This window comes from Chelonoidis abingdonii, chromosome 1 (assembly GCF_003597395.2).
Source record: "Chelonoidis abingdonii isolate Lonesome George chromosome 1, CheloAbing_2.0, whole genome shotgun sequence".
Taxonomy (NCBI): domain Eukaryota; kingdom Metazoa; phylum Chordata; order Testudines; family Testudinidae; genus Chelonoidis; species Chelonoidis abingdonii.
In genome coordinates, this window is record NC_133769.1 from 23,273,687 (window position 1) to 23,301,570 (window position 27,884).

Below are 27,884 nucleotides of genomic sequence, written 5' to 3' on the forward strand. Positions count from 1 at the left end.
CACACAAAAGTGTGTTCCAGCAGTTACATATTGTTACGAAGTCTGAACAGGAGTCAGTGCATATTCTCATAACAGTGGGAAATTAGAGAACATTTAGACATCCCAGTATGCTAATAATTAATTTATTCTTAATGATCTGACAACATCAATATCTACGCCTAACCTAGACCTCTCTGTGTGGATAATGAGAACATTTGGAGTTACATTAGTAAGGATTAAAAAGATAAAAAAATGCACCCATTTGTTAGGAAGGGATATAATAAATCCTTATGCTTAAAGGTGTAACCCAGCCACTGACACATGAGTTGAGAAACTTACATTCCCTATAGGCAGGTTATTCTGTAATTGCCCACTTCAGGTTTCTTGTACTTTCCTCTGAAGCATATGGTACCAACCATTGTCAGAGACTGGATACTGAACTAAACGGACTGCTACTGAGATCTAGTATGGAAATTCTTAAGCTCATATATCTTGATTCTCCATAGCTATAATAGCTGAGCAGGACATTTTAATTTTTTTGACATCATAACACAGAAATTCCATGTTCCTATGTAAATCCCTGTTTGTGCCATCTCTGAATCATGTGATGGATCAAAAGCAGCTGCTTAGTCTGAAGGCAATCTCTAGACAAGAGGCTGAATGAGAATTTTAGATTTCCTTATAACATTGCTCTTGCATTGCCTGTTTGAACTAAAGCAGCTCTTCTAATTAGAAATAAAACTAGCTAGGACAATAAACTGATTCTTTAACACCACACCATGGGTAGTGGAGTCAGTTCAGAGAGTAAAGAGTCTGCCAGAAAATCAAAGGAACTGGAAAAGAAACTCCAAGAAGATGCAGCGCGAGATGCCAGGACGGTCAAATTGCTTTTGTTGGGTAAATAAATAATAATAATCTATTATTCCTTCTATGAAAGTATGATTTTCACATTTAAACTAAATTCCAATACAGTGATTATCCAGCTTTTACAATTTTACTTTAAAGCAGACAATTATGTAATGTGACAAATACAAAAAAGTTTTGTGATTTTACAGTGATGCCTGGCACCTGCTTTATGTCATTAAATGAATGATAGGGCAAGCAAGAGGAGACAAACAAGTTGAAAATGAATGTGGTCTTTTTACATTTAATCATTTTTAGATCATTTAAGTCCCTGGAATGAAAGAATTTGAGGAACAGAAATCACTTTTAGAATAATTAGAGTAATTGCTGTTTTGTAATGTAGAATACAGAAAGTAAAAGGTAACGGTACAATAAGGACTGTTTAAATGCCCTAGCAAATGGATTGAAAGAGGCAATTAATTAAGCAAAAAAATCGACAGATGCAACTGCCTAATGAAAATGTGTTGTTTAAATTTGCAAAACTGTTGCAACTTGCTGTGTAGAGTAAAACAGATGGTTTAGTGAAAATTTCTATACGTAAAAATGCTTCTGTGTACAATCTGTTTTAGAATGTTTAGTAAATTATGTGAAATTAATGCAGATGGATATTTAGTTGCATATCACATTGGCAAATGCTCTATTTATGAAAGTTTTCCCTGGAAAATTAACAAATCAGTAATGTTAAAGGGATATATCTTTGCAATGTACTGATGAAAAGTGCTACATCAGAGATAGGTATTTATTATTTATTATTATTGTTGTTGTCGTTGTTGTTTAAAAGCCAGAGCTGTATGTGTTCCTTGAATATTCTGAATACAGGTTAAAAAGCTTTTTCAATCCTATGGTGAATATGGAAGTCAGCTGTGCCATAGTAAGACAAATTACTGTCCTCTCAGAGACAAACTAAAGTTGGTCAAAACTTGGGGAAGAAAGAATCTTTAAAAAAAAATGAAATTCTAAATGTTAACGAAGATTTTAGTCAAAATAAAAAAAAAAAGACCAGCTCTAGGAAAAAAAAAATCCTATTGTAGCCAAAAACAGTAGGTAGGTAGGTAGATAGATAGATAGATATTGGTAGGAAATATTAGAATTACCACAGTGGATCAGACCCATGGTAACTCTAGTCCATTATCCTGACTCTGACTCTGTCCAGCAGCATTTCCTACAAAGTATGGTGTGGGAAAACCCACAGAAGGCAATTATGGGATAACCTGCTACCAGGAACATTTTCTTCCCAAACCCCCATTATTTAGAGGTTGCATTATAGAGTGAGGCATGAGCAGTTTTATGCTTTCCAAAGCGCTTCTTTTTCAGTATTTATTATTATAATTCTGGATATGCTTCGCCGGATAAGAGTTTACTACCGTGTTGAACCCCACTAAGATCTTGGCCTAAATGATATCCTGTGGCAATGAGTTCCATGGCCTAACTGCATGTGATATAGACTCCTAGACTCATAGACTTTAAGGTCAGAAGGGACCATTATGATCATCTAGTCTGACCTCCTGCACAATGCAGGCCACAGAATCTCACCCACCCACTCCTCTTTTTATCATTTTAAATTAGCCACCTTTCAACGTCATTCACTGTCCTCTTCTTCTTGTCTCAAGAGGCAGGGTGAGTAGCCTGGTCTACCTTCTCAAAACCGTTCATTATGTTTAAGCCCTTTGGTTCTCAGTTTAAACCAATTTTTACTGAACATTTCCAAGGTTTTACAAAAAGTATTTTTCCGGGTTTTTTCTTCTGATTTTCACCCTACTTTTGTATCATTCAAACATATAAAAATAACTTGTTTTATTAGGAAAATACAATACATTGCATGAGATATCAGTATTAGGATAATACATTAGTCTCTGTGCATATGCAAAGCTGCCTGTTGAAGTAAGGCTATGCATTAATCTAGAAGATACACACAATAAACAAACAGGCATGCATACAAACTCTGAAATGCATGTGCATCTAAACCTAGTGATGAATCTCACGTCCACCACATACACATTTCAAGCTGTTAACAGATAACAATTTAAAGATTTGACACACTAAAATGGGAAAAAACGAAAATCTGTATCAGAACACATTTCAGAATACAAGGAAGTATTCGAAAGTTTAAAAAAAAAACAGGGGAAAAGGATGAATTTGAGTGTATGCACTGCAAATGGTGTGGCCCAATTATTAAATGTAAATATTTATAGGCTAATAGTTCTAAGTTTACAGCAGTAAACTGTTTATTAAAATGTAAAGTTTTATTTGGGGATGAGAGATGTATTGTTTTCTTAAACTCAGAGGTGGCTGTGTTTTGAGTTCTGTTTTCATTCTGCAGCAAACCATGTTGATGAATGGAATTCAAAGCATTAATCTACTGAATACTTTTTTCTCCTGTCTTTCCATCCACCAAAATAAACCCTGATATTTTTCACCTGTTTTTGTTGCTGGAGAAATAAACACTGATAAATTCCCAAGAAAAATTAAATAACATAAAAACTGAAAACAAAGGGTCCTAATTAGGTTTTACATTTCCGTCATGTCCACTTTTATTCACCTTCTCCCTAAGGGAAAAATCTCAATCTTTTCAATGGGAAATACGTTTTCCCTTCTGGAATCCTTGAGATGGACAATGAAGAGGCAGCTATCTACTAAAGAGCAAGTGAAAGGAAAATATTTTCTGGGTTGAGCAGATCCTACTTACAGAGTCCTTTTAAACACTAACATAGAGCCACTAAGCTGTACTTGGCCTAATGCAAAGGTGGCCTTTCCCAGATGGAACCACAGTGCCTCCCTGCAGCATGCGCCACCTTCCATGATTAACCAGAAGTACTGGCCAGACTAGATCTGGGCCCAGTTCACAGAATTTGGATCGAGCTCCAAAGCTGGAATTTCTCCAAAGCTTAGGGTGCTACAGTCTGGGCTTTGGGTCCATACCTATCTCTGAGTAAGAGCATGGACCTGATTCTCCTTTTGCTTTACACCAGGGTAAATCAAGCGTAACTGCATTGAAGTCAGTGGAGTTACATCAGTGAAAATCCATGTTCAGATCAGAATCAGGGCCCCTAGTGCGGGGATGGGGAAATGTACAGATGATATCAGTGCTCTGAGCATGGGTCAGCTATTTTTTGTGCAGAAGGTGTTATTTATCTCCTTAACATCATCAAGACTCCAATTATTAAATAATTTCATTGTAATTATACTGAGCATCATAGAAAAGGACTTTCAGGTAGAAAGATTTTTACCCATTCAGACTATATATTGCCACTGTATTATGGACCAGATGCCACCATTTTTTTTTTAGGGATAGACAGATCACAAATTAGAAGAGTCTTGAGAGTGACCGTAATGCCTTTATGATTAAAACAATCCTGTGGTATTTTTACCAAGAGAAGGCTTTAGTATTTAGGCTAATCTCTCTGGAGTTTACAGCTTTCAAGTGGTCACATTACAAATAGGAGCGGCTTCCGTATGAGGAGAGATTAATAAGACTGGGACTTTCCAGCTTGGAAAAGAGACGGCTAAGAAGAGATGTAATTTAAGTCTATAAAATCATGGCTGTTATAGAGAAAGTAGATAAGAAAGTGTTGTTTACTGCTTCTCATAACACAAGAACTAAGGGGTCACCAAATGAAATTAATAGGCAGCAGGTTTAAAACAAATAAAAGGAAGTATTTCTTCACATGAGGCACAGTCAATCTGTGGAACTCCTTGCCAGAGGCTGTTGTGAAGGCCCATATCATAACAGGGTTCAAAAAAGAACTAGATAAGTTCATGAAGGATAGGTCCATCAATGGCTATTAGCCAGGATGGGCAGGAATGGTGGTCTGTTTGCCACAAGCTGGAAATGAGCGACAAGGGATGGATCACTTGATGATTACCTGTTCTGTTCAGTCTCTCTGGGGTACCTGGCACTGGCCACAGTCAGAAGCAGGGCTGGCTCCAGTTCCCAGCGCGCCAACTGCATGCTTGGGGCGGCATGCCGCGGGGGGCGCTTTGCCGGTTGCCAAGAGGGCGACAGGCGGCTCCAGTGGACCTCCCACAGGCGTGCCTGCGGAAGGTCCGCTGGTCCCACGCCTCCGGTGGAGCATCTGCCGGCATGCCTGCAGGTGGTCCTCCGGAGCTGCGGGACCAGCGGACCCTCTGCAGGGATGCCTGGGGAAGGTCCACCAGAGCCGCAGGACCGGCGACCGTCAGAGCGCCCCCCTATGGCATGCCGCCGTGCTTGGGGCGGCGAAATGGCTAAAGCCGGCCCTGGTTGGAAGACAGGATACTGGGATAGATGGTCTCTTGGTCTGACCCAGTTGGGCCATTCTTATGTTCTAACATTACTCTTTAAAATGACCACTGGGTCACATTCATCCCTGGTGGAGATAACTCTGTGAAGATTAGTGGACTTAACACTTACAGCAATTCTCTATCCCAGGTCTTTAAGAAACAAGCTTTATGTTTAGCCATTTATACTGGTCTGAACATGAATGAAGAGTGTATTTCAGATAGTTAGAAATGGCTTGTTATAGGTTTAAAAGAAACACCCAAGAATTAGGACGTATGTGCAGACTTTATCCCTCTAACTCAAACATCTGGAGTCTCGGCTCTAAATATCACAAGAACAGGCTTTCTAGAAACACTTCAACCACTGTATTTCACATTCCATTCAGGAAGAAAATGGTGAGAGAAGTCTTTTCTTATATAATCTACAACAAGCCCTGATGGACTGAGTGTAGATCTGGGTATCAGGAATCCTTAAATTTTTATCCTGCTTTTTCCAGTGACACGCTATGTAATTTTAGACAAAGCACTTAAACAGTTTGTGCCTCAGTTTCCCAATCTGTAAAATAATTAAATACTTCTCTAGCTCACAGTAATGTTGTTGGGGCCCCGACCTGAGATTTGTCAAGTATCTTCCACCCCATTGACATCACAGGAAGTTGCAGATGTTCTGCTTCTCTTTGGAATGCACCCCAATTTTCAAAAGTGGCCACTGATTTTTAGGGTAGCTTCCTTTTTGGGGTGCACAACTTGAGAAATTAAAATTGAGACACTCAACATCAGAGGCCACTCTAGAAAGTGTGAGCTCTGATGCTTTGCAAGTCTTTGATGATATGAAGTTCAAAATACATGCCAAGGGTCATTCCTGCCAAGCTCAGCAGCAAACATTGATATTTTCAAAAATTAACTGAACTTTTCCAAGCTTCAGAAAAGAGTTGGGTTTGATTTGAACTGTAGATACACATTAGGGTCAGTAATTTTTTATTCCAGTAGTTTGCCCATTCCTGGACAAACTAATAAATAGTCCGGTGGGAAAGAGTTCTTTCTGTTGTTCCTGAATAGTTATACACAAGTTGCCATGAAAACATCATTTATCTATAGAGAGAATGCAACCTAAGTAGTTATGCAACTATTATCATGTTGTATTGCACCTTTACCTTTCCTGCGGCCTGGAGTCTGCAGAGGTAGCTGGTGTTTTATGAGCGTAAGTGAAGCAGCATGTTGCAAAGGAGATGCACACTGCTCTCACTCACACACATATACACACACACACACACGGGGACTTCAGCTTTGCATTCTTGTTTTATAGTTTTTTTCCCTTTTAATCTAAACTAACAGTAATTGAAACTGAATGTGACTGACCTTCCTGCATGGAAAAATTTAAGAGAATTTACCTCAGTCTTCATCTGTTCCTCCAAGCAGGAGATAACTGAAATAGTTGGAAGTGTTGCCTACTGGCTAGAGCACCAGACAGGCACTGAAGGGACCTGGGGTCCATTCCCAGCTCTTCAGCTGGTCTGCTGGGCACATTTCGTCACCTCTCAGTGCCTCAGCTTCTCCATCTGTAAAATGGGGATTAAGATACTGATCCCCTTTGTAGAGCACTTTGAGATCTATGGATGAAAGCACTATATAATACTTAATAAATAAGCATTATCAGATTCACTTTGTAATAGCTCCCACTGTACATAACTCTGGGAGTGTACATAACTCCGGTTGTTCAGTGTTATGAGTAGAAGTCTGGGAACTTCTTGCTTCGTCTTCTGACTCTATCTCAGACATAAGTGATACATATAAAGTAGGATTGTCACTAGCCCTAATCCTCCGAGTGAAACAGGAGGGAGCCAAGGCCCCCAAGCCCATATGCAACCATTTAAGAGCTATTGTGACTCTGGATCCTCAGCTCAGTTGCTGCTGTTCCCTGTGAAGGAGGGGTGGAATGCAGATACAGTCATGGCTCTCTGCCCCCTGCCCCTTAAATACTCTGGCCAGAGGAGCAGGCTGAACATGAGGAAAGATTCAGGGCTGCACTAAATTCTTACTGTTACCCTCCCTTGGGAGCAAGAGTTCCTCCAGAGGCGGTATATCTAAGAGTGATACCATACTCAAGACTGAGCCTAAAAGTTCTATGTAGCCTATGATAAAAGTATTCCTGAGAGATAAAGAGTTTAAGCAAAGGAGAAGAGATGCACCCATTGGATTTAAATCCCAGCTCCTTCTATAATTTAACATTGTCTTTCAGCCACTGAACAGGGACTCATTTATGTATTATTTTCACTAACATTGTTCAATGCCCCAGGCTTGCATGAATGTCATAAGACCAGACCTGAAGAAGAGCTCAGTATAGCTTGAAAGCTTGTCTCCCTCAGCAACAAAGTTGGTCCAGTAAAAGATATCACCTCACCCTCCTTGTCTCTCTAATATCCTGCCCACACTGCTACAACAACACTTCATGAGACCTCTCTGTCACATAGTGAAACTGTGGTAAGCATTGCACAATTGGCCAGGGTGGGCTGTGGTTTGCTCAGTTCCTTAAATGGGTATTGAGAAGACACTGACTGATGACCTATACCAAATTTGAAAGTTCCAGATGCAAAACCAATTGTTGACATCATCGTAATTAATCACAAAGAGTGGTAGATGGCCACATCAGCCAACTTAGCATAATCATGGTATTTTTCATCAGTGCTTTCTGCCACTCATATCATGGGTTTTAGAAGAATGTTTTGCATATGTTTTGCTGGTTGTTGTGACTCGTTTGCTGACATTTAAATGTTGTGAACTTTAAAAAAAATCTGTTTAGAAAATGCTTATCAACTCATTCCCTTCAGCCAATGAACATTCAGTGGGAACAGCAATGGCCTGATTCTCCACTGGGTGCAGTCATTTACACCTGCACCAAAGGAGGGTAAATCAAAAGTATTTTGCACTTGTGCTGTAACTGACAAAGAGCAGGGCAATGGAAAATCATGTTCCTTGAATTCCTGGTATTTAGCCCCCAAATTATGCCCCCATTTGTAATATTGAAACATTAGGGCCTAAGACTAGATGTGGGAAGTAAGTTACTCACCTGAGCTGCTGACATTGCTACTCCCCAATCTGTGTTCTGACAACTTCTTCGGAGAGTAAGTGCAACTACACTTGCTTTGCAGCAGGGGGAGATCATTTTGTGATTGTTTGCCATTTTGCACCTGAGTAGGAGGGCCGGGTTCAAGTAAATAAGGCGACTCACTCCCAAATCTTAATCTCAGTTCTACAACTGACTTTATGCAGGCAGACCCAGCCACCCAGGCAGAACCTCAGTGAAGTCAATGGGGTTCTGGGCAGATACAGAGTTCTTCCTCAACTGAGGAAGCTTGTTGGGGTCCTACTTTCCACACACACTCACTCTCCCTTCTACACGAGAGTCCAAGGTTACGGTGCATAGAGAGTGGAGTTATAGCTGCAACAATGGGTTTGCACCCGTGACGGTTCTAAATATAGAATAAATGTAAACTTTCCCCACCATGCAATGTAATACAGAATCAAGGGCCTTTTATTCATTAAGCTGAGTTCTCATATGCTTTAAGTGCCCAGTGGATGCTGACAGAACATAAGTTCAGCCATTTTCTTTTCTCTTTGTTTCCAAAATCTATATTCTTTTCATTACGTCAGTGTTCATTTAGCTTTTACAAATGATATCTCTATTAGGATTTCAGTGCAAAATACACCTTGATTTAAAACGGAAGAGGATTCTGCGAGATAAAATGATATCTCTGAAGACAGTATGTGTCTCTCCCCTTCCCAGTTTTTGTCCATGGAAATTATGAAATTTGCAAGATTATTTTAATGTCTATTAGAGTTATTCGTGTATCAGTAACATTTTTGAATATTGCTTTTTTGCAGGTGCTGGAGAATCAGGAAAGAGCACTGTTGTGAAACAAATGAAGTAGGTACATGAATATTAATTTCAGTTATAAAATTTGAATATTTGCAGTATGTATAGCAAACGTCTTAGCTATCAGTAATTTTATTTTCAAATAAAATGCAAAAAAAAATAATTAAAATCAACTTCCAGCTCCAACATACAAAGCTAAATACAAAATGATTGGAGATATATAGCTGATTTTCTAATCAAATATATTTGGCAATCTTGCACTGATCCAACTACTACTGAAGTCAAGCAGTCTTTCCATTAGCTTCCACAGGAATTGCATCAAGCCATGAATAAGGCTGCGTGTCTGTCATGGAGGTCATAGAAGTCATGGATTCTGTGACTTTCCATGACCTCTGTGATTTCTGCAGCGGCTGCTGCTGGGGCAGTCCCAGGCCACCACATCCCCCCAACCCCAGCAGCAGCAGTAGTTTGGGTGTAGGAGGGGGATCAAGCCTGGGAGTTCTTGTGCAGGGCAGTGCTTACCTCGTGGGGGTGCTCCCTAGAAGCGGCCAGCACGTCCGTGCAGTTCCTAGACAGAGAGGCCAGGGGGTTCTGCATGCTGCCCCTGCCTGCAGGCACTGCCCGCGCAGCTCCCATTGGCTGCATTTCCCAGCCAATGGGTGCTCCGGAGCCAGAGCTAGTGGCGGGGGTGGTGTGTGAAGCCCCCCTGACTTTCCCTCCCCCTAGGACCTGCACAGACATGCTGGCTGCTTCCAGGGAGCTGTGAGGAGGCAGGTAGGGAGCCTGCCAATCCTGCCAACCCCTCTCCCACCAGCAACAGTGGAGGTCCTTGGGCATGTGTCACTGCTCACCCACCCACCAGCACCAGTGGCGGTCCCAGGCTGCCCCACCCCAGCAACTACGGTGCCCCTCCGGGCCACCCCCCAGCCCCCATGATGCCTCCCCTGGCCAAGTTTTATTTAGGAGCATATAGTACAAGTCATGGACAGATCACAGGCTGTGAATTTTTGTTTACTGCCCGTGACCTGTCCATGACTTTTACTAAATATACTTGTGACTAAAACATAGCCTGAGCCATGAGTATTAGATCAAGGAGTATAATTGAACTCATAAATCCGTGCTTTGCTTCTCAGAGTGTTGATCACTGTTGATCTTCACAGAATTACTCTAATTCCTGTCTATAGCCAACTCCCTAGTGAAGGCAAAGATTGCGTCTGACACTTGTGCCCTGTGCAGAGTGGGAGATGCAAGCAGACCCCATTGCACATTTTACACCAAGTCTAGGGACAAGTGCAGGGAGTGATGTATTTGTGCACCCACAGATGCAAACCTCTCCAAAGGGCATGGAAAGAAGTTGGGATGATGGCCCTACTCCACTTGCAGGCATCCATGGTCCCAGCTGGGCATGGTGGGAAGTGCAGGTGGGATCATCCAAAGGGCAATATCCCTTCACACACTCTCTTTGGGGATTTTGATTATGCCATTACCACAGATAAACCTAGTGTAGAAACTGTTCACTCAACAAGGGCCTGGTCCCGCTTCCACTGAAGTCAATGACAGTTTTTCCATTGATTTCAAAGGGAGTTGGACTAGGCACTTCATTGTGGACTATTTTTTATATTTATAGCTAGGCTGTTCACATTCCTTTACATGTACCTAAGCAGGCCAATTTTTGCAAAGGTAGCTAAAGAAGTAGTTTAAGGAGGTAACTCAACTGTGCCATGCCAGTGGCAACATAACTCCTACTTAAATGTGCAGCCCATGTCCTCCTTTACATTTACAAGCTCGTAAAATCGTATTGTTTAATCAGGGCTTATTTTTCCAGGTAAATTTGTGAATTATTGCCTAAAATTGCTTTTTATAGTCATCTGAAAAATACAGAGAGTAATCACAAAATTCCAGAGCCCTAACCATTGTAATTATTTGAGCATGCTGCCACATTACTGGTATCAATCTGTTCAAATGTAAACAGCGTTTTTATAGAGGGAACACTTTATCTCTTATTTACATTTTTCTGGTTATTTGACATCCTGATTGACCCGTTTAAAGAGTAATTTGAACAATGTTGGGCACAGGGATAAATGCCATAATGGCATTTTTTTTTTTACTTTTTTTCCCTTTGGTTTTGCTGCAGGACAATTTTAATAACATCACCATAGCTTTTACCAAATGTTTTTGCCAACTTTTCTGGTTCACGTAAGATCATGCATTTTTTATTTCCTTCATTGTAAGTCTGATTGAGCAGCACATCCGTACTCTGCAAAGTGCTTTAAAATATATGTAACTCCGACTGAAGTTACATATATTTTGTAAGTCTTTTGCTGAATAGGGCTAAACTTAAGCTTGTTCTACTGAATTGGGAACTGTGAGAAATCTGATGGCTAATTTACTTGATGGCATTAGAGGTAAACCTGAAAGGCTCCATGTTATTTTTAAAACCCCATGTCTATAAGATTTAGAGCTAGTGGACAATGGGTTTTTTTTTCCATAGAAAATTATTACAAAAAATTGTTTTCATTTTTGTTAATAAAATCCATGGAAAAATTTGACTTTTTGGTGAAATATCAAAACCAAAATATGTTGGCCAAAACCTGAAATATTTCAATATTCAATGGTTTGATTGTCAGGTGTTTGCTTTTTCAAAAAAAAGTCAAAATTTTCCAAAAAAATTGTTTTGTTGAAAACTTTCCTGTCAGAAAACAGTTTTGACAGAAATTTTTTGACTAGCCGTAATGAGGCCTTCCTAATACTACTAATACGAGTTTTAATGAATACATTACAATACTATATTTTCTATTATTCATCATGACAGAGATATCTGTAGACCTGATCCAAATCCCACTGAAGTCTGAATTATTCCACTGACTTCTGTATGCTTTGTACAACATCCTCTGATACATAAAGGAGACTTAGAGAGTCTTAGCAGAGAAAAAGCTAATTTGCAGTTAGGATTGAGGAAGATAATTCTTCAGCTGTTAAAACTGTTCTTATCCTTCTGAGAATTTACAAGGTGATATTACTGGTTTTAAATTTTCTCTAAAGAAGGCTATGCGTGCATTTGAAAATGTTTCCTTGCGTGTTAAAGTCACACATAAAGAGAATAGGGGACTGCTGCTAACTAACTGTTCCTCGAGGTGGGTAGCCTGGATGCTGCCAGAGGACGTGAATATAAATATAAAAGCCTCAAGAGAAAACAAGTATTTTTCTTTTTGTAATTACAGTAACTAGTGCTATTTTGATGCCCTCTATTTTCTTTCTTTCTTTGTTGTTCAAATGCTTTTAAGGATAATAATAACATTTAAAATGACTGTTTGAGAATTATAAGTACATTTGCCTGTCTTCCCTTCAGATGTTCACAACCCCCCACCCTTCAAAACAGACAGTAAAAATGTGTTCTTTTAATCCCACAACTTCCACACAGACCTTACTGCACGCACTGCTAAGAGGCATGCAGAGTAAAACAGCCAACCTTAGACTTTGAATGTACTGTAGTTTGTAGTTTGCTTATATTTCATGCCATTGTAGGTACTAAAGTACCTCATTTTTATAGATGGAGGGCTATAAAGGTCTCCTCACAAGTTCCAAAATATCTTGAAAACATATCGGAAATAATTTTTTTCTGTAACAAATAGGATATACAGAAAGCGTGATGGAATTATACAATGTGAAGGTTTTTTGATATTCATTTGGATGACTTTCTCATGACCTGGTTTGCCACTCATGACCAACATGGACATTCCAAGCTCACCCCAATAAGTACTCCATGGGACTTCATACCCCCATGTACCCTGTACATGGCTCATATGTTACATTCATTTGGCATTCATGTTGTCTTTCATTTTGAACATTTCTAGAGGTTCTAGAGGTTTTTCATTCTGGAGCCAAAGCCCACTGAAATCAATGGAAGTCTCTGAAGCCTTCCACTGTCTTCGAAGGGCTTTGAAACAGATCCAATATATATTCATTTTGAGAATGTCACCCAAACCACTAGGCATTTCCAAAATGGAAGGTAAGCTTTGAACTATTTTGGAACTGTTTTAGAGAGGGGTTTTTGGTACCTCACTGTATGCAAAGTTGTATCTTTGCCTTTTCTTGTGTGATTTGGGTCAGAGATATTATACGATTCATAGACATTCCATTCTAGCCTACTCTCAACTCAACTTCCTCATATACGACTTCATGCTTGGGGTTGAGTCTGCTGTCCGCAGTCTCCAATCCCATTGAAGTATCCGTGGAGCTCTTGGTGGTAAAGGTGAGGTCACTGAAGAGGATGGCAGCCAGCTCCTTATAGAAGCATCAACTTTTCGGCGCAGCACTAGAGCAACGGTTTCACTCCCTTGCCTTCTGATATGCCTACCTCAGCTCCTTTATCTTTGCATGGTACTGCTACGTGTCCCATTTGTAGCCCTTCTCAAGTATGCCATGAGAAATCTGGCCATAGATATAAAAGTCCCTACAGCTGGAGTGCAGCTGGGACTGCACAGCCTCCTCTCGCCATAGTACCAGCAGATCCAACAACTCAGGTGTGCTTCAAGCAGGAGAGCATTTGCTGCATGGAGCCACCATTGTCATCTGGAAAGATGTGATGTGAGCTGTCCATGCTGAGCAAACAGGAAGTGGCATTTCAAAAACTCCCAGGTCTTTAAAGAAGGAGGGGCGGATTCCTGTGTACCTGGGTGCAGGGCAGCAGAGTATTAACTGCTGACCAGAGCGGTCATGAAGGGCATTGTGGGACACCTCCTGGAGACCATTTACAGCAGGGGTAGGCAACCTATGGCACATGTGCCGAAGACAGCATGTGAGCTGATTTTCAGTGGCACTCACACTGCCTGAGTCCTGGCCACCAGTCCGGGGGACTCTGCATTTTAATTTAATTTTAAATGAAGCTTCTTAAACATTTAAAGAAACCTTATTTACTTTACATACAACAGTAATTTAGTTGTATATTATAGACATATAGAAAGAGACTTTCTAAAAATGTTAAATATGTTACTGGCACGTGAAACCTTAAATTACAGTGAATAAATGAAGACTCAGCACACCACTTCTGAAAGGTTGCCAACCCCTGATTTATAGCAACATAACCAAGTGACGTGTATACACTGACTCTTCATAGATATAACTTTGCGGCAGAAACCTCTTTGCTTCTCGTCGAGGTGGTTTTATTAAGTCGGCAAATCAGGAGAGTTTTGTCAGCAGAAGGAGCATTGTGGTGTGTACACCTCCACTGTTTTGTCAACAAAACTGTGTAGTGTAAACAAGGCCCTAGTGTAGCTTGTCCCTTGCAAGAAAAGTCCCTCTGTACACTTCTGTTCATTCAGAGCTTCATTGTCACGGCCCTTGTTCTGCTGGGCAGGGATTCCTACTTCGCCCTGCTGGTAGGGTAACTCTGGATACAGGGCAACAGCAGGAGTAGCTCACTTGGTACCCTTTCTTCACCTTTGAGTAAGTGGGCAGGGAGTGGGAGTAGCCTTGGCTCTCTGCCCTGTATTTCCAGTCAAACACCTGGCTGGATGCACAGCAGGGAGTAAGCTGCACCCTAAAATGGGGGAAAGTAACTTATTCCCCTCCAGAGCCAGTGAGGAATCATGTCTGAAGGCTTGTCTTCATGTACTGTGCTGTAGCGACACATCTGCACTGGCGCAGCTGCACCGCTGTAGCACTTAAGTGCAGACGCGACTATGCCGAGGGGAGAACTTCTCCTGTTGGTGTAATTAATCCACCTCCCTGAGGGACGGTAGCTATGTCAACAGGAGAACCTCTCCCATCAGCATAGTGCCATCTACACGGCACGGTTAGGTCGGTATAATTATGTCTCTCAGGGGCATGGATTTTTCACACCTCTGAGCGACATAGTTATACCAGTATAGGTCTGTTGTGTAGACCTGGCGTGAGTAACAATTTGCTCTTTGTGCTGCTCCTCGAGCGGTGCAATTAGGCACCATCCCTAACTCGGACAGATCGTGAAGTTCCAATCTATCCCTCAGTGTTAGATCTTCCATTCACCCTCACTGTCCATCTGGCTGTGGAATAAGAAAGCTGCCATCCCAGTCCTTTTGCTCCCTTTAGCCCAAGGACTGTTCCCTGCTAGTGCCCTACTATATTAGCAAAAACAACAAGTTCTTGTGGCACCTTAGAGACTAACAAATTTATTTGGGCATAAGCTTTTGTGGGCTAGAACCCACTTCATCAGAGGCATGGAGTGGAAAATACAGAAGTAGGCATATATATACATAGTACATGAAAAGATGGGAGTTGCCTTACCAAGAGGGGGGGCAGTCTGATGAGACAATTCAATTAACAGTAGAATACTAAGGGAGGAAAAATCACTTTTGTAGTGGTACTGAGGGTGGCCCATTTCAAACAGCTGACAAGAAGATGTGAGTAGCAGTAGGGGAAATTAGTATGGTAAAATTAGTAATGACTCAACCACTCCCAGTCATTATTCAGGCCTAATTTGGTGGTGTCCAGTTTGCAAATTAATTCCAGTTCTGCAGTTTCAAGTTGGAGTTTGTTTCTGAAGTTTTTTTGTTGAAGAATTGCTACTTTTAAGTCTGTTATTGAGTGACCAGGGAAATTGAAGTGTTCTCCTACTGGTTTTGTAATGTTATAATTCCTGATGTCAGATTTGTGTCCATTTATTCTTTTGCGTAGAGACTGTCCAGTTTGTCCAATGTACATGGCAGAGGGGCATTGCTGGCACATGATGGCATATATCACATTGGTAGATGTGCAGGTGCCCCGGATAGTACGTGGGCAGAGATGTGTTGAAATAGTGATTTTGGACCTACCCACCTCTTCACCAGCCAGAAGAGTTGGCTGACTACAGAGACTCACACTTGGCTTCACATTTCCTGATTTACAAATGGTTCTACTAGAGCAAGCTACCTTACGTTCTTCTTAGTATTCAAACAGAATTCAAAAGCACTTGTTATCCCGTTCTTCTTGAACCTTTACTTGAAAGTTGTCTGAGATCTGTTTTTCTGTTTTTCAGGATCATCCATAAAGATGGCTTCTCGAATCGGGAATGCATGGAGTTCAGATCTGTTATTTACTGTAACATATTGCAATCCATCCTGGCTATCGTGAAGGCGATGTCCACTTTAGGGATTGATTATAAAAACCCTGCTTGTAGAGTGAGTATGACATCTGTGCCTCTGAAACAGGCACACAAATATGAACTTTTGTATCAAGATAATGGATGCCTATGGGATAGCAAAAGAGCTCAGCCTTTGTTTTACTATAGTGGGCACATTTATTCTGCTTGAATTTTGTTTGTGTCACAGTGTCCTTAAGCATCTGAATTGTAACATTTAACATTTAATTGAACATTTTTTTGAAGGCTGACACATGAGATTGGAGATCTAAACTTTTGAGCAAAATGTTATTCAATTTGTACAAACGTTGACCAGAATCCAAACTGGTAACTCATCCCCTCACCACTAATAAGAGAGAGAATCCCTTTGTGTTTAACAGCTACTTTTCCACTGTTGTTGGGAAGTGCAATGAATATTTCCCTTTTATGGACAAATCTGGGTGCTCAGTTTGGAGGCTGAAAGGTCACTGAACCATGGGGAGAGTAGTACAGAGTTACACTGCCCGCTTGTGCTTCCCAGAGCTCCCACATTGTGCAGAAGCAGCACACCTACCACTGCATCTGTAAGGGGTGCAGCGTCTCCTCCCCTATGTGGCTGCTTAGTTCTCCTGCTGGTGCACAGAGGAAGACGTGACCTAATCTTCATCCCTCACTTCTCTCTCCATCCCCATTAGGGTGGCTGGTGGCACTAGTGGTGCTGGTACTTTCCAATCCCTGAGTACAGATCAAAGTAACAAAGCAAAACAACTTTCAAAAATTAAAAAGAGAACAGGCAATTTGTTCCAATGGTTAGAACACAAGACTTGGAATTAGGACATCTCATTCAATCAAAGGCTTGCTGCATCTTATTCTAGGTAAATGCCAACATTATCAAAACAGTGTGCCCAAAAGTAGGTTTCTACATCCTTACTTAGGCACCTAACTTAATAGCCTGGTGTTGAACAGCCAGAACACACATTTAAATTAATAGGAGTTTGGGGTATTTGGCACGTGAAAATCAAAACAAGTCATTTAAGTGCTTGCATTAGGCACCCACCTTTGAAATGTTTGCCTTATTATTTTAGCTTCATACATGTGCATGGTGCTTTGCAAAAAAATATTAGAAGACTAGGTCCTTGCGCTGAGGGACTCTCAGAGTAGGTAAGAAAGATCACACAAAAGAAGGAAAAATTCGCTTTTGCGCTGATGGTGTGAACAAGGCCTACACATCATAGGTTCTATCTACACTGCAAAAAAAAAAAAAGACACATGGCAGCGCGTCACAGAACCAGGGTCAACTGAACCAGGCTCACGGGGCTCCCACTATGAGGATAAAAATAGCAGTACAGATGTTCAAGCTGGAGCCCAGGTTTGAGGCCCACCCCTTTGCTAGGTTTCAAGAGCCTGGACTCTAACCTGAGCCCAAATGTCTATACTGTCATTTTTGTCCCCCAGAGCGTGAGTCCCGCAAGCCCAAGTCATTTGATTTAGGCTCTAAGACTCGCTGCCATGGGTCTTTTTTTTTTTTTTTTTTTTTTTTTTTTTTTTTTTTTTGCAATATAGACATACCCACAGAAAAAAAGACTAATGTGGGATTACATTGATGCAGAGCCCTTATGCTTGTCCTGTGCACAGGGATGAATTTTTCCTTTAGTGAAGATACAAAACAACGGGTAAGGAAGAAAAACAGGGGAGTGGCTAAACAATCAAAAATGGAAATACAATTTCACCAAAAATATTCAAAATTTTGAATTTGTTTCTGTTTTGCAGAGTCCAAAACTAAACTTTCATAAAAAATCACAAAAATAAAACTTTATAAAAAAGTTTTTGATTTTCAGACTTTGGAATTTTAGTTTTTCACTCTCCCACTCTTCTCTTCCTGTTTTCACCACTGAATGTAATAAAATGAATGTTTTTGTTTTATTTTGTTTTTCTCATTTTTTTTCATTATAACTTGTCAAAATTTGTCCAACTTTTGGGAAAGTTCCAGTGTCAAAATTCCAGTGTTTCAATTTTGCAAGTCTGTTACTTTTCCAAGGCTGAGTGAGTTTTGAAAAATTACAGAGTGAAGAAAACAAAAAGGAAAAGTGGGAAGAAAAACCAAGTCTTTCTATTGCATTCAGTGGCAAAAAGGAAAATGGGGCATAAAGAAGGAAAAGCAAAAGTCAGAAATTTAAAAAAATCTGTCTCTTTTTGAAAATCAAAACAAAAATTCATTTTGAAATTAAACTAAATAAAAATGTCTTACATTGTCTTCAATTTAGAATTGAAAATGACATTTTCGGGGGGGGAACAATCATTTATGAAGAAACCATAATTTTTGGTTGAAATTTTTCGAACAACTATGAGGCTATTTGGTTGCAGTCATTTCAATTGTCTTATTATATTACTTAGCTTGGTGAGAAATGATGGTAAGGGATTATTTTCTATAAATATCCACTGATATAACAGTGTATCAAGTGATCCTTATATAATCAAGCTCTTTATTTAAACTCTGCTTCTAAGCCATTAGATATTGAAAAAAATATATATTTTCCTCATAGTACATGGCCTGCAGTCTTTTCTTGGTTAATTACAACAGGACACACACAACTATGAATAATATATTTAAAACTGCCACTCTTTTCTTTTTCAGTTACAGGTTCCTTCCCTAAAGTCCACATCAGAAGGGAAATGCATTCATTAGCTGGATTCACTTAGCAGCTGGGGCAGGAGGTAGAGTTGTTGTGCCCTAAAGCTAGCAAAACCCATGTCATTTTTTTTCCAATTACATTAAAAATATTCTTGAGAAATTTTTGTCTTAAATCTCACTAACACTTTAGCTCAGACGACATGTCTCTGATACTACATAAAAAAAATCTTTCTTGCCATGTCGATCTGCCCTGAATAGCTCTACTGTGTTAGGATGGAATTGACGTGTGGTACAGAAAGCCAGAGGATGTTCTCTTAACCACTTAAATCCTGCTTTGGACCTGTACCAGAAAGTGGTGTGATAAGCTGTGAGGACATGCAAGTGTGTGTATGTGTTCCCTGTCCCATACACGCACACACAGAAAAGTTGCACAGATCAACATAATAACAGAAAAAAACCACTACAAGAATGAGAAATTCCTAAACCACTATGATTCATTATTAAATAAGTATGTTTCAGAAAGAGATCAAGGACAAGAATATGTTTGAACTCTACTTACTGAAATTTCCCTTTAGGAAGATGAAAGACAATTGTACACTATGGCAAATTCTCTAGAGGATGGATCCATGACTCCTGAATTGTCTGAAATCATAAAGCGACTGTGGAGTGACCCAGGAATCCAGGCCTGCTTTGAAAAGGCAGCAGAATATCAGCTCAACGACTCAGCAGTTTAGTAAGTGACAAGAATTATACCTTAAGAGCATTTAGCTATTACAACGATGTGCTCTCAAAAAAGACCTAAAATTAGATGGTCTTTACCAGAGCTTTTAAAGGGTGGCTTCTACTAGACATTAATTTATTATTACTGTCCAGGAAATACAGGAAATATAGCCTAAATATTGGGAGAAAGGCAGGGATGCATCAGATGTGGTGGGCGAAAATGAATGCTTGGTAACTTGAAAAAACCCAAGCTAATTTTTGATTTGCCTATGATGAATTAGCCACATTTAAACAAAGAAAACAAGTAATGATAAAAGGATATTTCATTCTTTGAAATTAGGTTGATAAAATAGTTGAAATATTCTTAGACTTTTGTAAGGTATTTGATTTAGTACTACACAACAGTCAGACTAAAGAATTAGTACTATATAATATCAATCACATGGTTTAAGAACACCTAAATGATAGATTTCAAAGTAGTTATCAATGGGAAATCATCACTGAAAGGGAGTGTTTTCTAGTGGTGTTTTCCTGGGGTTGGTACTAGGTTATTAGGGTCACAGCATTCAATCAGAGAAATTGTATAAAAAAATACTCTTTCTGGAAGGTGGCAGTTGCAATGTGATGCTAATTTATTTCTTAAAATCCAGAACCATAAAACAAAGAACTAAAAACAATGAGAAAGTAGAGAGACACAACTCGTTCCACCTTGCTCTAGGTTGGCTCTTGCACACTGACTCTGAAAGAGGCAGGTCATCCACTTCCCTTCAAACCCCTTGCAAACTTAAAGTGATAGCTTGTAATTTTAACACAATTTTCAATACCCCACGTAGGCTTGATGCTAGTCAAGATTTTCATCAATGATCAGGAAGTAAGCAGAAAATCATTGATAAAAATGTGTGGATGACACAAGATTGGTAGAGTGGTAAATGATGAAGAGATAATAGATACATCTTTAGGCGCCTAAATATCTTTGAAAATCAGAGCTTCAGACCATGATCCTGCACCGTTAAAGTACAAGTGAGTTTTGCCATTGCATTCAAAGCTCTTATGGTCAGCTTAAAGCCTACTGGAGCCAACTAGCCATTCTAAAATTGCACTTAAATTGCTTTTAAAACTATTTAGATTGTAAGCGCTTTGGAGTAGGGACCATCTTTTTGTTCTGTGTTTTGTTCAGGGCCTAGCATGATGGGAACCTAATCCATGACTGTGGCCCCTAGATGCTATTGTAATACAAATAATACATAATAAAAGCCACTTCCTCAGATGGTGTAATTCAGTATAGCTCCACTGATTTCTATGGAGATACTCCAATTTACATGTGCTGAGGATCTGGCCCCAAGAGTTTCATTGACTGATCTTTGAACTTTTTTGTTAGGTGAGTCCAGTAAGTTTGGACACTCTCCTTCTTTCTGGTGTTTTTATTGTTTGTTTGTGTTTCTTCAACTTCTTGAACTCTGGAGGCCATCTGTATTTTTAGGGTATCAAAATTTGGAAATTCCTTGTCCAAATCAGTTCAAATTTGGCTGAAAATGTTTACCTTGGAGTCAGTCACAATTTATCCAAATTTAAGGTCAGTGTAACGGGGAAAAAAACTACCGTTATAATAGAAATTCAGTTGCAGCCTGAACTATGGAATGACAGAACTAGCACTTAATGCCTCCAACTTGTTTAGGCACTTGACTGTTTTTGTGTACAAGGTGTGTGTATATTGACTAGCATATACACGTGTGCTTTACTACTTTTATACATAGTGAGGACTGCCATGGCTCCTGACTCCCATAAACTGACCTCTGGCTAGAGTAACTGCTCAGCCATGTGCTCAGAGAACAGGAATTTAGACCCAATGAACAAGAATTAGATGACAATTTTAAAACAATAGGTTGGCCATTTCTGCTGGACATACATAACAGGCTGTCATTGAAATGCTCAGATGAGCTGAAGTTCTCCTTTCTCCTGTGAGGTCTATTCAGTTTACAATATGAAAATCCCATTTGTTTACTAATCTGCAGGGACTGGGAAATCCCAGTGCTTGCACTTTTTAAATTTGCAGGTATGTTAAACAGTGCCAGATTAGGATGGTGAGCTGCGGCGTTTGCTTTTGTAGTTCTCTTATTAGCTGAACTGTACATAGGCACATCCCACGCTGGGTAGACCTTGTGTGAGAGATGAAGAAAGCACAAAGCCTAAGGAACATCAGAGAGACGGCCATTCCTGCTATATTCCTTGTTTGCCTTTGATAAACAAATCACTGTAAAAGTGCCAGCTCACAAACATCCTAGAGGTCTGAAGATGCTGACACCATTGTTAGATCACATATCAAAACTGATGTATTTTGCCTTTACCTTTTGTTGCTATTTGGATATCAGTTGTAAGAGTCAATATACTTATAAGCCAAAAAAAGTTCTTGCCTTCCTTTTTGTTGCTGGTTCATAACTCTCTTTATGTTAGCTTTTAACCTCTTAACGGAGGGAATCTTTACATGTTAGGGAGTTGCGTTACTGATGAGCCATTTCTAAACCTTTACTTGAGGTTAAAAGAGATAGGAGAAGGGTGAGTTTCAGGATGGTCAATACACTCAAGACTCATGAGATCTCATTCAATCCCTGGCTCTGCCACAGACTTCCTGTTTATTCCAGGCAAGGCATTTAAACTTCTGTGCCTCAGTTTACCCCTTGGTAGAATGGGAATGGGACTTCCTATATAACAAGGGCGCTGTGAGGATATTAACAAAATGGGCCCCAACTTGGGTTAAGCCTCCCTGTACTACAATAATATCAATGTGAATTAACAGTAGTAATTAATAATAAAGAAAACATACATTCCTGGACCTTCAACTTGTAAATTCATGCATGTGCAAGGAAATGAACCTTAGTTATGAATTATTCTGAACATTATGTTCACTCATTATGACATTATTTCATTTAGAAGAGGAAAGATATTATAGCAACAACCTGGCAGCATTGTCTGATGCTCAGTTTCCTGGCAGATCTTGTTCTATCAGAGGGATTTTGTCATGATGGCAACTTCTACTTGATTGAACTAAGTTAACTAGACAAACTACCTCTCTGACCTGTGCTTTCTTAGCATTCTGGAGGAAGATTAAAGATGTGCTTGAGCTGAAGTTTTCCAGCAGATGTTGAATGCATGGGACTAAATTCTTTTCTTCTTTATGAGGGCAGATCCCCATTGAAACCTATGGGATACTACTCTGTATGTGAGAGTAGAATGGGTCCAAAGAAACGCCTTGACACAAGTGTAACTCTATTGACTTCAGTGGAGTTTCTCCCAGTTTACAGGTGTGGAAGAGAAAAAGAGAAGCAAACACAGGCCCATTTATTTTGGAGGAAAAACACTCAGTTTTATTGTTATCAGAAATCCCCTTTGATTCACGGATTATTAAACTCTGTTAAATTTCTTTAGCTATCTCAATGATCTGGACAGGCTGACAGCTCCTGGATATGTTCCCAACGACCAAGATGTTCTGCGCTCACGAGTGAAAACAACTGGAATTATTGAGACTCAGTTTTCCTTCAAAGATATGAACTTCAGGTATAAAACCCTCTGATGCTTCTTGGTGGGTTTGTCACATTTCAGGCTCTTTGTAAAAGGTTGAAAAAATAATTACAAAAGGCTGATTCCTCTGGACGCTACTTATCCAAAAAGGCTGGTATGTTAATAACTCAGTTGTGGTATCTTTGAACCCTCTATTACTTATTTGATAGTTCATAACTGAAACAAGCAAAATACTGTGTTGTAAACATATCAAGTTTAAGTTCATAATGAAAAGCTTTTTAAGAGATCCCTAAGGAATTTGAATTAGAGTTTAATCTTGCAGTCCATACTCAGGTAAAACTCCCACTGTCTTCCTGTCTGAGTACGGATTGCAGCAGCAGACCTCAAAGGGCATCTTTACATTTGCAAACGTCTAAGAATAGGTTTCATGCTGTGCCACCTGCATGGTGCCTTGTGATTCCTGTGAAATTTGGTTACCTAAATGATTTTAACAGCGTTCAAACATTTTACTATTACGGATTTGCATCTGCTTTCTTTCTTTTATTTATTTATTTTTTAACAGCAAGAAGAACTATGATTTGAATTGGAACTGAAAATTATTAGTGTGGGTCAAAAATTGGAATTTCTGTCTGGTATGAAAATCCAATACTTCAACATTTGTTTTCATCCTGAATAAGGAAGAAGAAAAAGAAATCAAAATGTCCTCAATTTTCTTGGAACAAAAGTTCTGAAAAATATTGATCAAAACTAAATGGTCCAACATTTTGAAATCTTCAATGTTTCATTTCTAACTTCTAGCTTTGTTCAATATCTAACTGCCACCTCCACAACTCCCCCTCTACCTCCTAGTTTAGGTGCTTCATTCCTCCCATTCTCCTCTGTGGGCTGGACTCCATCTCCCGCCACTGTCATGGGATTCCCATGATGCACTGACAGTTCAACTGGACGGGGGAAGAGGACACTGCAGGGCACTATTAGAGAAGTAGTCCAGCCAGGAAGCCCAGCTCATACGGGCGAATGGGGGCATGAGTCACCTCAACCAGAACTCTTATGAGTAATTTAGGCAAATGCAGATTAATGTCAAGTGGTCCCAAAACAAAATGTTTCAATGTGACAGACTAATATGTTTCAATTTGAGTTGACTCCACTTGGATTTTATCACTGAGAAAAAAATTAAAAAACCAGCAGTCAAAAAATTTCCACAAAAAATTTTGATTTTGAAGAAACTGCATTTTTCATTGAATAAACATTGATGAAAAATTCATGACCAGCTGTCATAATTATGCCTTATGCTTGAAAATTGGCTATGTCTGTGTCTAACTACAGTCTTTTCCAGACACAAAGTAAAACATCCCCCTGTCAACACACCTATACTTCCAACTAAACAATTTTTGAAAAGGTTCATATTAAAAATATAACAAGTACCTCATAGCTCAGCTCAATGATTAAAGGCTCCTAAGTGACTGAATCCCTTTTAAACATTAGATTTTTGACTCCTAAATCAGTTAGGCATTGCAATGATGAGCACAGCAATACTTAAATACCTTTAAAACTCAGAGCCTTAACTGCTACTGCTAGGTCAACCAAGGTTGGATTCCCTTTACTCCTATGCTTTCTATTGATCGATCTGCCAGTTTGCCACATGCACAAGAATTAAACAAAGAAAATGATAATGGATTTGCATCGCTTTTTTTTTGTTAAGGTTAGGGAGGCTCCCTGCCTGTGTCTATTACTAAGGGCCACCTCCCCTATTCATTTCAATGGGAAATTTAACGTCCACTCCTGCACTGAGCTCTGGGTGGATGGGTTCCTTTACCTTTGCAGAGCCCTAGTGACTTAACTGGAGCTCTGAATGAATGCATGGGGCAGCCACACATAGCTCCTTGGAGAAGTAGGGCTTTGGTTTGTACTGGATCCCCAATACACATTTGGAAGAAAAAATGCAGGTCTGTTTGGCTTCCCCAAGGGGGAAGGAGAATAGTGCCCACCCAAGGCTTGAGACAGCTACGTATTTTACAATATCCATCCATTTCTAGTTACTTTGTGTCCTTTGGAGGTGTGAGTGTGTCTTCAGTTATCTACTGTTACACACCGTATGCATGTTATTTTTTTCTGCACAGAATGTTTGACGTGGGAGGACAGCGATCAGAGAGAAAGAAGTGGATTCACTGCTTTGAAGGAGTTACTTGCATCATATTTTGTGCTGCACTCAGTGCCTATGACATGGTCCTGGCGGAAGACAAAAATGTGGTGAGTCAGAAGAAAAAAAATAACCTTTTGTGAGTTGTGAAGATTTAATGTGTTCTCTGATGACACATTAGAAACCTTCCCTTCCCCTGTTTGCCAGAAGCTGGGAATGGGCGATGGGAGATGGATCACTTGATGATTACCTGTTCTGTTCATTCCCTCTGGGGGACCTGGCATTGGCCATTGTCTGAAGACAGGATACCAGGCTAGATGGACCTTTGATCTGACCCAGTATAGCCATTCTTATGTTCCCTTTCCTTTTCCTAATACCCTTCTTTTAACGGTTAACACACTATACTGGTATATTGATAGAAGAGCACATCAGAGTACAAGTAATACAAGGTGATGGACTCTGTCAGCTTCTAATCAGCACCTTTTGCATTTTAACAGAACAGAATGCATGAAAGCCTTCACCTGTTCAACAGTATCTGTAACCACAAGTACTTCGCTACCACCTCCATTGTGCTGTTTCTAAATAAGAAGGACCTCTTCCAAGAAAAAATAACAAAAGTTCAGCTCAGTGTCTGCTTTCCAGAATATGATGGTAAGGTGTAGGTTTCAAGGTGAAAAATACATTAAAATAATCAGCATAGGCAAAGTTGCCAAGAGCTATCAAAAGGTTATTAGGGCAAAAGGGCATTATGTTATCATTCTGTGCGGAGGCTATACTAATACACATCCAACCAAATTCAGAACCAACATAAGCAGGTGCAACACCACTGAAGTTAATGGAGTTTCACCTACTTACACCAGGCCTGAATCTGGCCCCTTTTTTCTGCATAACATAAAGATATAGTGTAAAATGTGTGAATGCTGGTCCTTTTAGGAGGTTATAATTTCTATGGATATAGAAAAAAGCCATTGTTACAGGCTGGTGCAGCAGAACACGTTAAGTCAGGATACAATCCTACAATCCACCAGTAGAAAAACAGTGCCATACTCCAGACTGTTATCCTAATGTGTACATTAAGGTCCAAATTTTCGAAAATGACTAGTAATTTTGAGTGCCCAACTTGGAATACCTTTCACAGGGGCCTGGTTTTCAGAATATCAGTTCTCCAGCACTTTCTGAAATTCAGGCCCCTTAAAGGTGTCTCAAGTTGGCTACCCCAAATTCCTACCCAATTTTGAGGCCATACAGTTAAACATTATGGGCCAGATTCAGTAGAGCTATGCTGATACCGGCTTAGGATCTGGCCTTGCATAAACATGACTGAGGCCCACCATTGTCTTCAGGCAGCAATCAGCCAAAAGTTTTCTCCTCCACATTATGCCCTTGGCTTAAGTGGATCCCCTGAACTTCCTTCCAGGATCCTTCTTTCTGTTAGGGAAGTACAAATACAATGCAGGAAAATTATATAAAGAAACAAATATTGCATCCTTAGACCTATTTGGCTTTCTTGCTTTTACTGGATCTTTTTCCTCTTTCTTCTTCTCGCCTGCCTTCCTGCAAGCCTTTTCATTTCTATTTTCAGCTCTTTTTTTCCTTTCCATTTTTGTCCTGCTATTTTCTCATCTTTTCCTGTTTCTCCCACTTACTGGTCTCGTCCCTTTGTCAAGTCCCCCAACTCTTTTACCAGCAGAAAAACAGCTCAATTTTCCAGGCTGTTTCGGAAGAGTTTAGCAATTTTGAGTGCCCAACTAGAGACACCTTTTAAAGGGGCCTAATTTTCAGAAGACGGGTTCTCAGCATTTTCTGAAAATCATGTCCCTTTAAGGTGTCTCAAGTTGGCCACCCAAAATTGCTAGTCAATTCTGAAATTTGAGGTTTGTGATTTTTCTTGCCTTTTTTTCCTCCTTCCTCTTCTCACCTTCCTTTCTGCCAGTCCTTTCTTTTCTATTTTCAATTCTTTTCTTCCTTTCCATTTTTGTCCTTCTATTTTCTCATGTCTTCCTCTGTTCCTAACACTTACTGCTCTCCACCTTTTGACAAGCCCCAAACCAGAACAATTATTTACATGATAAAATATGAATTTTGGTGCTTAACTTAATTTCAGAATTTTCAGGCCTGGGTGCCTCAAGTTATCTTCCTGACAGAATCGTTTGTTATCAGCTGCTATGAAGCCTTTGATGAAAAATGTTTGTCATCTGCTGTTGTCTCCCACTAGGACTAAACACATTTGTGGATGCAGGAAATTACATCAAGAAGCGGTTCCTAGACTTGAATTTAAAGAAAGAAGACAAGGAGATATATTCTCATATGACCTGCGCCACAGACACCCAGAACATCAAGTTTGTTTTCAATGCAGTAACAGACATCATAATCAAAGAAAACCTGAAAGACTGTGGGCTCTTTTAACCATTTGCTCCCTCAGCCCCATCCTCTCTATCTTCCTCTACCTCTCTCTTCTCACCGCTCTTTATCCTGCATGTCGGTTGTGGTGCAAAAATTAGAGGAAAGAGAAAGTGCTGCCAGCTGGGCTTTGGTTAGATATAACTTTATACCTTGGCTGTAGTTTGCATTGTAGAACAAAGACCCCTGTAAGGAGTGTCATGAGATTATATGATCCTGATGTTGAGAGATTCTGTGCTCCCATACCTCTTATTGGAATCAGTAGGAGTTTCCCACTAAAATCAATATGAGTTAAAGTTGATCAGCATTTCTCAAGATATGGCCCTGTATTCTTCAATGATGGGGGGAAAGTGGTGGAAAGTGAGTGAAAGACAATATGCAGGAAGGG

At 39.9% G+C, this 27,884-nt stretch overlaps 1 protein-coding gene across 1 annotated transcript; it reads left to right on the plus strand.

Annotated features, from left to right (window-relative positions):
- Positions 1–758: 758 nt before the first annotated feature.
- Positions 759–27,502, plus strand: GNAT3 (G protein subunit alpha transducin 3). Its single transcript, XM_032802093.1, has 8 exons — positions 759–876; positions 9,022–9,064; positions 16,008–16,149; positions 19,296–19,453; positions 22,864–22,992; positions 25,077–25,206; positions 25,594–25,747; positions 27,312–27,502. The coding sequence occupies exons 1-8, from the start codon at positions 759–761 to the stop codon at positions 27,500–27,502; spliced, it is 1,065 nt and encodes a 354-aa protein (XP_032657984.1).
- The last annotated feature ends 382 nt before the right edge of the window (positions 27,503–27,884 follow it).

Excerpts from the sequence above, each read along its gene's own strand:
- GNAT3 (XM_032802093.1), top strand. The coding sequence starts at position 759 with ATGGGTAGTGGAGTCAGTTCAGAGAGTAAAGAGTCTGCCAGAAAATCA. Across the intron at positions 22,993-25,076 it reads TTCAAAGATATGAACTTCAG|AATGTTTGACGTGGGAGGAC; the intron begins GTATAAAACCCT and ends TTTTCTGCACAG. Across the intron at positions 25,207-25,593 it reads TGGCGGAAGACAAAAATGTG|AACAGAATGCATGAAAGCCT; the intron begins GTGAGTCAGAAG and ends GCATTTTAACAG.